We start from the raw sequence: 12,176 nt of genomic DNA, 5'->3' as shown, positions 1-12,176 counted from the left end.
ACAAAAGCATAGGGAGAACAAATTTGAAGTAGGCTAAAGCTATACATTCTTAAAGCCCTCTCCAGTGATGTGTTAAACAGAGGCTTTTCTCTGTCCTGCCCCATCCCATAGCTATTTCCAAATAATCACTCAGAGGGTTATATTACTTATGTTTGGCCAAGTAGCTCAGGCTTATTACTAACTAGCTCTTATATTTAAATTAACCCATATTTCTCATCTATGCTTTGTCACATGGTTTGTGGCTTGTTACCTCAGTTTTTACATGTTTTGCTTCCTCGGTGGCTGGCTGGTGTCTGTCCCGACTCTGTCCTTCTTACTCTCCATCTTCAATTTGATTGTACCACCTAACCTTATTCTGCCTTGGGATTGGCCATACAGCTTTATTTGTCAACCAGTGAGGGCAACGCATATTCACAGCATACAGAAAGACCATCCCACAGCAAACATGCATCTTCTAGCAAGATCATACCTCCTAAAAGTGCTATAACATCTCCAAACATCACCACCAACTGGGGACCAAATGTTGAAGCACCTCAGCCTACAGGGTACATTTCTCTCTCATATGCACACCCAAATATCTTGTCTGTGTCTCATGGGTTAAGATACTAATGAGCTAACTGCATATACTTTTTGATGGATAGTGCCATTTCTTTTAAGTTTACTTTCCCCTTTTGAAAATTGTTTTTAGCCTCTATTTATCATGTCTTCTTCAAAGGCCTAACAACTGCTGATATTTATGTATATGTATGTATGCATATTTTTATATATGTATATGTGGGATATTCAGGCATAATGGCACATGTCACAATCCCAGTGTTTAGGAGACTGAGGCAGGAGGATCACCTCAAGTTTGAGGCCAGCATATTCTATATCAGGAGGTCTTGGCCAGGCTGGGCTACATAGGGAGACCCTGTTAAATGTGTGGGAATAAAATAATAAATACTACCAATATATAGTGACATGTAGAGACTCAGAACTTCTCTGTCAATTGAACCAGACACTCTAGTTTCTGTTTTGTCTTAATTTGCTCTCTCTCTCTCTCTCTCTCTCTCTCTCTCTCTCTCTCTCTCTCTCTCTCTCTCTTTCTCTCTCTCTCAATCTCTCTCTCTCTCTCTCTCTGATATGTGCATGTGTAGAGACCAGAGGAGGTCATTGAATATCTTGCTTCTATCATGTGCCCCCTATTCTTTTCTTTCTTTTTTTCTGGAAACCTCTTAGGACATTATCTTTAGGGTTTAAATATTTGTCTGGTCACTTTTCCAAGAGTTGTATTTTCTAGTCTCCTGTCTGAGGAGTTACTATCTGATTATTAGTCTTCTAAGAGGTATGTGGGAGGAAAAAAAGTGTCTAAACCTGCAAAGGTTAGTGTGCATTTGGCTACTTAAATATTTCTGAGTATAGTAGCCAATTCTTTTGCCGTCTGGTGTTTTCTAGGCCAGAGAAAAAGCCTCTAAATATCTGCTGGGAGGGAGGGAGGTGATAGAAGTATTTACTTCTCAAAAGAATTTCACAAAATTCTCTTCCTTTAGTCACTTCCCACCTCTTCCTGTTACTCATAGAATACCTGCTGTTATCAGTTTCTGACCCTTTTATGGGCTCTGTAGTGTGAATTGTTTTTTTCTCACATTTCTCACTGCCGGCATGGGTTCTTACATCTTTTTTATTTTCCATTTCCTGCTTTCCTGTTCTTTTTACTTGTGTAAAAATGCTTTTTTTTTTTGAAATTTTACTTTATATGCATGTCTGTGTGCCTGTGTGTTAGTATGCACATGTGAATGCTGGCATGTGCACTAGCCAGAAGAGAGTGTCAGATTTCCAGAATCTGGGGTTCTAGGCAGTTGTGAGCTGCCAGATGGATGTGGATTCTAGGAACCAAAGTTGGGTCCTCAAAGAACAGGAATCACTTCTCTTTTTTTTTCTGTTCCATTTTTACATTTTTTATTTAATTTTTATTATTTGTGTGTTTGTATGCATATGCACATGAGTACAGGCACACACCTGTGTAAATGATGTGTGTGTGAGAAAGTGTGAGTATGCATGTGCACATGAGTACATGCACACACCTGTGTAAATGATGTGTGTGTGTATGAAAGTGTGGGTATGCATGTGCACATGAGTACATGCACACACCTGTGTAAATGATATGTGTGTGTGAGAAAGTGTGGGTATGCATGTGCCACAGCATGAGTGTGGTCAGAGGAAAACTTTTGGGAGTCAGTTCTCTCTTTCCAGTGTGGGATCCAGGGACTGACTTGGGTCATCAGGTTTGGGCAGCAGCCACTTTTACTGGAAGAGTCATGCCATTGGTCCTTTAGTTTCTTTTTTGAGACAAGGTCTTACTTACCATGGGCAGCCCAGACTTGATTAGCGCTCACACTGTACAGACTGGCTTGTTTGGAGTTTCTTACTATTAGTGAGACACAGTCTCACTTGGTAGCCCTGGCTGGCTCAGAACTATCTATGCAAACCAGATTAACCTCAAGCTTGCGAGTATCTTCCTATCTCTGCCTCCCAAGTTGTGGCCTTACAGCTATGCTACACCATATCCAGTTCAGGAAGCACTATTAACTGCTAAACATCTCTGCATTCCCCAAACAAATGATTTAAAATTTTTGTCTTTGGTATCTATCAAGAATTTCATGCATAGATACAATATATTTTGATGATATCCATTCCTTTCCTTTTTCCAACTTCTCCCAGATTTCCCACATTCCTCCCACCCCCCAAGGTCATACTTTCTCTTTCTCTTTTTTGTTTTTCCCTGAGGAATCTGAATGCAGACATCTCTTTCTCTTTATAACCCACTGATTACAGTTAGTGTTGAATGTATGTATCTGAGTGTAGGGCCATCCATGGGAGCATGGGCAGAATTTAGGCCCAAGCAGTATTGTTTGAGTCACTGTACCACACAATGCTACTTATACATGTGTAATCACTAAATTCTCACGGGTTTTATATTAATTATGAATGAATTTGCCAAATGTCATTTTATGTTAGGTTTTTAGTATATTTCTTTAAATAGATCTTTAAAATAGATCTTTTGGAACTCCTATTTGTTCTTTTCCTTGCCCACCTTTTGTGTTCCTATCTCATCTTCCCTCCCCAAGCATTTTTGTTATTTTAATTTTGTGTATGTAGGTGTTTTCCAGCATGTAAGCCTCTGCGCTACAGGTGTACAGTGCGTACAGAAGCCAGAAAAGGGCGTCAGAGCCCTTGGAGCTGGAATTACAGCTGGTTGTTAGCTTCCATGTGGGTGCTGGGTATCAAACCTAGGTCCTTGGAAGAGCAGCCAGTGCTCTTAAATGCCAAGCTATCTCCCTGCATTTTTATTTTTTATGTTCCATCCCCTTTAGTATTTTCAGGTTTTGTCTTCTTTTAATAAAAAAAACCAGTTTTTGTTTGTTTGTTTTTTAATGCTGAGAACACTCAAGCTCTTATATATGTTAGGCAAATACTCTATTGCTGAGATACAGCACCATCTTGTAAAACATTCTCTTAACTCCCTTCTTTTTGCCCTCCTGGAGAATGAATATGAACCTGCCTCTTAGTTAAGTCCTTGTTTCTTGGTTCCTTTCCCTTCTCTTCTTCAAAATGTTCTGCTCCTATTGTTCCTCCTCTACTCTTGACACTTCTCTCTTTAAGTTATGGCGTTAGTTTACATTTAACATAATACTAATCAGGATTGACACTTGTCATTTTGTTATTTTCTATGTATCTTGTAATTCATCTCTGTTCATTCCCTTCCTTACATGAAAGAAAACATACTTGTCTTGTGGGACAGGCTTTTTCACTTAACATGTTGAACTTCAGTTCCACCCATTTTCCTGCCAATCTAATTTTACGTTTCTTTATGGCTGGATAAAATACCACAGTTTTCTTCATTCATATTCTTATGAGTACGTGGGAGTGATTGTATAGTTTGGTTCCTATGCACAGTGCTACACATAGCAAAACTGTAACCCTAAAAATGGTTTTAAAAAAAGAAAAAAGAGAAAAGTACATGAACATCTCCATTGTCATTGTTAGTAGGATTAGCTGGGCTTTTGCTTTAATTTTCTATGTTATATGTCAGTTGAATATTTGGCAAAGATTTTGTTCCATTCTGCAGACTTGCTTCATTGTGTCGATTGTTTCTTTTACTGTGCAGAAGCATTTTATTTTTATGTAATCCCATTTATCAAATCTTGTTACTGTTTTCTGAGCTTTTGGAGTCCTATTCTTCATAAATCTTGAATCAGTTCCCCCTATATTGTCCTGTAGAAGCCTCCGAGTTTTAGGTCTTTTATGAGTCAATTTTTTTATGAGTTGAGAGATAAACATAGTTTCTGTTTTCTACACAGTACTGGAAAAGAGAATGCAGTTTTAAATTCATAAACCAGACATGATATATGCAGTTGATAAGCATCATAAAGTACTAGAATTCTTATCTCTTAAAATATACTAATTTGAAAGAGAATTTCAGTTTCTCAATTTATAAATGGATTTAAAATTATTTGCAATAAGGCTATATGCTAGTAATAGCTTTTCCTCTATGTAACCCTAAAAGTGATAAATATTAGGCTAAAAGTATAAGTCAATGATAAAATAGCGATTGACTAGCGTATACAAGAGCCTGAGTTAAGGCCTAGCACTGCAGAAGAAAACATAAAGTGATAGACAAGGAAGAAGCAACATGATTTGATGGGTATATATTGAGACATTAAACTGGAAGAAAGCTTGAACTGTCACATTCAGTACTGGTTGAGTGACTTTGGTAAGTCCCATAGCTTCTCTGAATATCCATTTCCTTGCCTGTAGTAACCATGCTGCAATGTTGTTTGGAGAAATAAATGAACTGATGGATTGTGGAATTGTTTTTTGAGCTGTAAAATGTTTTGTCCTTTTCTAGTTTCTTAGCTCCCTCTGTTCATTATTCTGCCCTAGTATTTCTCATGTTGCATTATAATTTATTTGTCTTTGACTATCACTAGGTTATCTTTTTTTAGAAGCAAGTTTTTTTGTTTATCTATCTTTGAACATCAGTAGATACTTTATGAATATGTAAATAACTGTTTCACGTGAAAGGGGGACCCAGGTGACTCAAGTTTAACTCTAGATGTTCTGCTTATCATGCTTTTAAAAGTTTAGAAATAATAAGGTTGGCATAGGAAGAAATTTTCAGGAAGCAAAAGCATGATGATACAGAATAGTTATAGATTTATTTAACCTCATATTAACATTCTAGAGCATACTTCCTAAAGGAAAATTGTTGAGATGGTTTAATTGAGTTTATGTCTAAGAAAGGAGGTTATGATTTGTCAAGTGAGACGTAATTTTCTGGTTAAGGAATGATAACAGCTGAAATGAATCTCAAAAGAAGGAAATTCGGCAAAGGAATATTATGGCTAAACAAATTCATTAGAGCAGAAAGGTATTAAAAGTGTTTTGAGGAGTATGGTTAAATCATGGAAAACCAGTCTTCCTTATAAGGTACAAAACATTTTAAAGACGTGAAGTAGAGGTTTTGTTGTCGTTTGAGAGAAATTGAAGTTGTATTTACAGGAGAATATAACCATTTAAAGAGTAGATAGATATACCTACTGAAAGCACATTGCTAGAAAAGATCTTAAATGCAAGCAGGGGTGAGGGATAGTGAAGGACAAATAGTAAAATGAAAGAACAAATAGTAGAAATTAGTTTAAAAATAATGAAGTAACTTATAATTGAAAAAGAGAAAGTATCCAGTACAGTGTTCCTGAATAAGGCATTGAAAAGAGATAGCAAATATGAAGGCAACATTAGAATTCTAGTTTTTGGAATGGACCTTCAGAGAACTTAAAATGGAAGTTATTTCCTGAAAAGTAGAATCAATGTTTAACTGGTTGTGTATCACAGGGTGGCTGCTAATACGTTCCCTCTCTCTGGTGATGGATATGATTGCTGGGAGAGTTCGGGGATCGTTACCTTACTATAGAGATGTTTTCAGAGGATAGTCAAAGGTAGACATTTGTCTCAAACAAGGCCCATAGAAAGAGCCTGTTATGAGCCTGGAGTGGTGGCACACACCTTTAATTCCTGCCCTCTGGGTTATTCATCTAATTTTTTTTTTCAAGACAGGGTTTCTCTGTGTAGCTTTGCGCCTTTCCTGGAACTCTAATTTTTTTCTATGTGGTATTGTCCTCTTGTTATGTTTTTGCTGTTCTGTTGTGCTGTTTTTTTAAGACATTTTATCAGATCCATCTCTTAACCATTTTATTGAGGTTTTAATTTCTCTTGTCATATTTTTAACTCCCAAGAGCTCTTTTATTACCTCAAAAGTCCTTAAGATTTCCTCTTCTTGTTTTATGGTTGTAATATCTCTGCTAATTGCTCCAAGGATGCCTTATGATAGATTTTTGAAATCATTCTCCTGAGTTTGAAGGCTTCTTCACAAGAAGTCTTCTGCTGAGGTGGGGGAAGGGAGGTTATTATTGGGCTGTGACTAGTGGGAATGGAAATTTGTAGGTTTCTTAACTTCTTAGGCTGACTTTCATAAGTCTCTTCTATGCACACATAGAGAAGGACTTGGCCTCTGAGCATTCCTCAGCCTTTTTGAAGCTCTCAATATAAATACTATTGCCTCTCAGCTTTCCCTGTTGTGAGATTGGATGGCAGCTTTCTCCCATTATTGACTTAGTTACTATTTTTTCCAGCCACTGCCTAGAGCTAAAATTTGTTCCAAAGTTTTTCTTCCCTATATCTCTAAATTTTTGCAATTGTGGTCTCTTATAATTCCTTTACTATAATTTTTATCAGTGTTTTAAAAAGGAAGCAGATTCAAATACATGATGAGTTCAATATGCTATCTTTAGTCAGACTCTAGTTAGTTAGGTCTTTATATCTTTTATGGCAATCCCCTTTATGTTTTAACTACCACATTATACAGACTATTTTTGGCTCCTTGGTTTTGTCATCTTTTCCCATAGGTTGACTCCCCCAACACATGTACATATACATAATCTTTCTGAGAAATTGCATTTAATTGTAACAAATTGGAGTTTAAACCTCTTCAGCTCATTTTTTATTTTTATTTTTGAGCAGGGCAAACATAGATTAAGGAAAAGTGAGAAAGACCTCTTGAAAGTAGGATGGTCTTTAAATGGGATGAATACCTCTTTAGTTCATCCTGGACTTTGATGGAATAGTCTGTTTTCCTCAATGCTCAGAGACTTCCATAAGTTACTCACTGTCTGTACTTTTTCAACTTGTTTTTTGGGTATTCTAAAACAATTATAGTATTCCCCACACTGACCCTTACTCTTATCAGTACACAAATTTATCTGGAACAAACAGAGACACAATTAATATTGCCTGGTGATGTAACCAGTTCATTTGACAGTTGTTATGTTGATTTTGAGTGCATCATACAGGCTATTTCAGTCTAGGTTCCAAAGTCTGTTTTCCATATATGTTGTTTCTTCATTGGGTTCATTATATTGTATATTGATATATTAATCTATACCTTATTTAAATTCTGCTAGATTTTGAAGATATAAAGATGAGAGGACCTATAAATCATGTCCTATAACAAATTACTGTTGCATGAGAGCATGTTTAAGTCTCAGCTTAAGGACCAATTTGTGCATTGTGATGTAGTGTGTTTCTAGGGTTTAACATTTTAACTATTCTCACCAAAAGAATGTTCTGATATTTGCATTAAACATGTTTATGACATTTTCCTGGAAGTATATTGTGTAATAATATTCTCCAACCCCCCCTCCTCAGAATTATCTTCACTGATATCTTTATTATGAATTTAAGTCTTTGGATGGAAGGTTCATCAGCTGCTGTATCCTTTGTTACATTGACAAGTGTCTTTGCAGTGTGCTTTGGAATTTCAACACCACTAACATTTTTGGGAGTGTACTTCGGGAAAAAGGAAGAGGTAAACTTTCAGAACACTGCTTTTGACTTTTGAGTGATGCCTGAAATATTTCACTGTGTATATGCTATATATAAAATATAAAATTACCACTTAAAACAACATTATAATAATTTTTGAACTGAAGATTTAAAGATAAGTAAAAGACAGTAGCATTTTAGAAGATACTGTTTAATATACTTCCCATACCATAGGGCATTTGCATTTCTTTTTATCTCTCATGAACAAAATTAAAAGAGCATAGTATAGAAAAGCTAACATAAACTACTTTGGAAAGCAAATGTTTTTATAGTGGGAGAAGAGAGCAAAGATACAATTGAGAAATGGGATATTCAGGTACAGATTTGAAGTTAGCCTAATTCTATGTATAGGAGAAAAGGAACAGATGCTCCCAAAAGACTAAATGTGGCCATTCTACAAGAGGATTGTAGAAAACTAGTTTGAGGTTGCAGGGGAAAAGTAAAACAAACAAACAAACAACAACAACAACAAAACCCCGATGAAATAGGAAATGGAGTTCTATAGAAAGCAGGAAAAAGAAAAAAATTGAACACTGTTGACAGATTGATAAATTTATTTAAAAGGTAAATTTTGAGGTACATTTGGAGGGAGCTTTTAAACATATCTATTTCATATTAGAATAATCACAAGTAAATCTTGTCAAATATCTCCTTTGGAATGTATTTGGAAAGGTAAATACCCAGGGCTGGCGGTGTAGATCAGTTGATAGAAGGCTTGGCTTCCATGAAGGAAGTCCTGGCTTCAATCCCTAGCAAAAAATGGGGTTTGGTGATACATGTCTGTGTGTAAATCATCACACCTGACTTCAAATGATAATATTTGTTATATCAAATAAAATATACTTTAAAAATCATTTTACCTGTTACTTTTTATACTTTTATGTAACTACTAAATCCTTAAAAACTATATGTAAAAATGTATCGCATTCCTGTTTACAGTACACTTTTATTGCATGGTGGTGATCTAGTCCTAGCCCACATGACATTCATGTGTTGTTCAGGTTCAAGCTTGTGTATTGTATTATCATTATGACTGTGAATTTATTCCATTCACTCCTGTTGTTGCTTCATGTATTTTTAAACAGTTTGAGTTTCCAGTTCAGACACAAGAGACATCTCCTGAGAGTCCCCAAAGGAGTTTTTTTAAAAAACCAACCATTACCATTATACTCAGTAGTCTCTTACCCTTTGGCTGTATTTTTCTCCAACTTTCTTACATTCTAAGCCATATTTGGTGAGTATCACATCTCAATAAACTCAAGTTTAGTTTAATACATAATGATAGTACATATTTATACAGTAATAGTTCAGTAATAGTGTAATAGTTCAGGACTTGTATATAATGTTCAAAGATAAAATCAAGGAAGATGTATAATGGGTACCAAAATAAAATTATATCAATAAGTTCTAATGTGCTATAGCACAGTAGAATGGCTTTAGTTTATAGTAATATACATATTTTATAATGATGAAGTTTTGTGTTGGTAGGGTTGCATAGGGCTTTCTCCATGCCAAGTAAGAACCTTGACACTGAGTTACATTCCTAAATCTCAGTTTTAGTTTTGTTGATTAACTTTTTATATTTTAAAGAGGTTAAATTGTATAATATTTCATCTATCTTTACTTTATTCAGGAAATAACAGTTTGACTTAGGGTAATTTCCTTGGGAACAGATATAATTAACAACTTTTTAACATGACTTTTATGGAATTCTCTATAAAGACTTACTTTAAAAAATTAATAACCAGGGGTGGGGACTGGAATGATGGCTCAGCAGTTAAAAGTATTTGAGCTCCTCAAGAGGACCTAGTTCAGTTCCCAGCACCCATGTCTGGTGACTCACAACTTCTTGTAACTCCAGTTCCAGTAGATCCGACAGACTCTGCTAGCCTCTGTGGGCACACACACACACACACACACACACACACACACACACACACACGGAAATTTAAAAAATACCCTCTTGGTAAGCTGTTTTACATGACTTCGAGAAGCTGATCTCTAACTGAAACTTGTGGGAGGTCAGGGTTCTGGATACCGTAGGGTGGGAGGTCAGAGGTATGGAAACCCTATAGTGGGAGTTCAGGGGTATGGAACCCCTAGGGTGGTAGGTCAGGGGTCTGGAAACCCTAGGGTGGGAGGTCAGGGGTCTGGAAACCCTAGGGTGGGAGGTCAGGGGTTTGACAATCCTAGGGTGGGAGTTCAGGGGTCTGGAAACCCTAGGGTGGGAGGTTAGGGATCTGGAACCCCTAGGGTGGGAGGTTAGGGGTCTGAAAATCCTAGGGTGGGAGGTCAGGGGTCTGGATACCCTAGAATGGGAGGTCAGGGGTCTGGAAACCCTAGGGTGGTAGGCCAGGGGTCTGGAAACCCTAGGGTAGGACGTCAGGAGTATAGAAACCCTAGGGTGGGAGGTCAGCGTTTTGGATACCCTAGGGTGGGAAGCCAGGGGTCTGGAAACCCTAGGGTGGGAGGTCAGGGGTCTGGAAACCCTAGGGTGGGAGGTCAGGGGTCTGGAAACCCTAGGGTGGGAGGTACCTAAATATGGAAAGGGGAGATCTGATTTTTATGTTTTCATATTGGCCTTCCAAAGGAATATTTATGTAGAATTCCTCTGCTAAAATCGATGTGAAGATAATGTGGCTTAGGAGTTTTCATGTCTACTGAGCTATACATAGTCCTTTTATGTTCTCCTCCTGTCAGCTATTTGTTCTGGTATCAGAATACCTGTTTCTTATACCGTTTTATTTATTACCTTTTACAATCTGTTGTGCTTTAAGAATTATAATAATGTTATGGCTATATGTATTTGCAAAACAAGTAATTTGCTTTCTGTTGAAGAGCATGACAGCTGGAGTGGGGTTGGAGTAGGAGAGCACTTGCTTAGGGTGCACAAGGCCCTAGATTCTATGCCCAACACTGGAAAGAAGAAAAGCCAGCTCTATGCGATAGCAAATGCCTGGAACCCCTGCCATTCCAGCAGTTTGTGAGGCTGAAGGAGGAAGAGCTTGAGGACAAGTCTGGCCTACATATAGCAAGACCCTGCCTCCAAAAATATGTGCAAGAGCTTTATTGCTTTAGCATTATGACATCTCTTTCATTTGTTCCATATCTCCCTTTCTTTTCTTTTCTTTTCTTTTCTTTTCTTTTCTTTTCTTTTCTTTTCTTTTCTTTTCTTTTCTTTTCTTTTCTTTCCTCTTTTCTTTTCCTTCCTTCCTTCCTTCCTTCCTTCCTCCCTCCCTCCCTCCCTCCCTCCCTCCCTCCCTCCCTCCCTCCCTCTCTCTCTCTCTCTTTCTTTCTTTCTTTCTTTCTTTCTTTCTTTCTTTCTTTCTTTTCAAGGTAGGGTTTCTTTGTGTAGTTTTAGTTGTCCTTGGACTAGTTCTGTAGGAACTCACAGGTCCACCTGCCTCTGCCTCCTGAGTGCTGAGATTAAAGGCATGCGCCACCATGCTGGCTATACTCCTATCTTACTTTCTGGTTCTTAACTGGATTTAGAAACTGGCCAGCTACCATATTTCTATGGAGAGGTTTGGAGATGGACAAAGGCAATGAGAAGTAAAAAGCCAGTGCTGGAGTAACAGTGGTTGAGAGCACTTGCTGCTCTTCCAGAAGTCCTGAATTTTGTTTCCAGCACCCACATTAGACAGCCCATAGCTGTTTGTAAGTCCAGCTCCACTGGATCTAACTGCCTCTTTCAGTCTGTGCACACACATGTGCGCACACATACACAAGAAATATCTTTAAAAAATATTAGTTTTTTTAAAAAGAAGTAAAATGCAGTAACTGTGTTTTTTAATAGTTTTTTTTTTAAAAAAAAAAAAAAACCATAATAGTCTTTCAAACAAACCTGTTCTGGAACTTGCTCTGTAGACCAGGCTGGCATCCAACTCAGAGATACTCCTGTCTCTGCCTCCCAAGAGCTGTGCTTAAACAAATCTTTTAAGTCCTTGAAAATTTGATTTAATCATGTCCAGTCTAAGGACTTACTTTTGAACTAGTATTGTGACAAACTGGTTTGAAAGGTAAGCAGTAGAATCTGAGACTGTCAGTTGATTATACAGCTCAGTGGAAGAGTGCCGAGGCCCTAGGTTCAACTTCAGAAGCAAATCTGTCATTTGACACTAAAAAGTGTCAAAATGAGAATCAGAATTTTCTGCATTGAAAAGAGTGTGTACAACTTGTACATGTTTATTAATTATAGAACAGTTTTCCCTAACCCTGCTCCTTATCCTCACACCGAAATATCTATTTCATATTAT

General features: G+C 37.3%; 1 protein-coding gene across 1 annotated transcript in view; it reads left to right on the top strand.

Annotated features, from left to right (window-relative positions):
- LOC102925212 (transmembrane 9 superfamily member 2-like) overlaps positions 1-12,176 on the top strand; it is a 75,931-nt gene that overhangs the window by 48,441 nt on the left and 15,314 nt on the right. The window contains exons 13-14 of the mRNA XM_006991989.4: positions 7,744-7,903; positions 9,006-9,154. Coding sequence (XP_006992051.1) covers positions 7,744-7,903; positions 9,006-9,154 — 309 coding nt within the window. The remainder of the gene's footprint in view (positions 1-7,743; positions 7,904-9,005; positions 9,155-12,176) is intronic.

The sequence above is a fragment of the Peromyscus maniculatus genome, chromosome X (assembly GCF_049852395.1).
Source record: "Peromyscus maniculatus bairdii isolate BWxNUB_F1_BW_parent chromosome X, HU_Pman_BW_mat_3.1, whole genome shotgun sequence".
In the NCBI taxonomy this organism is placed as follows: domain Eukaryota; kingdom Metazoa; phylum Chordata; class Mammalia; order Rodentia; family Cricetidae; genus Peromyscus; species Peromyscus maniculatus.
This window is presented reverse-complemented; position numbering and strand designations above follow the sequence as displayed.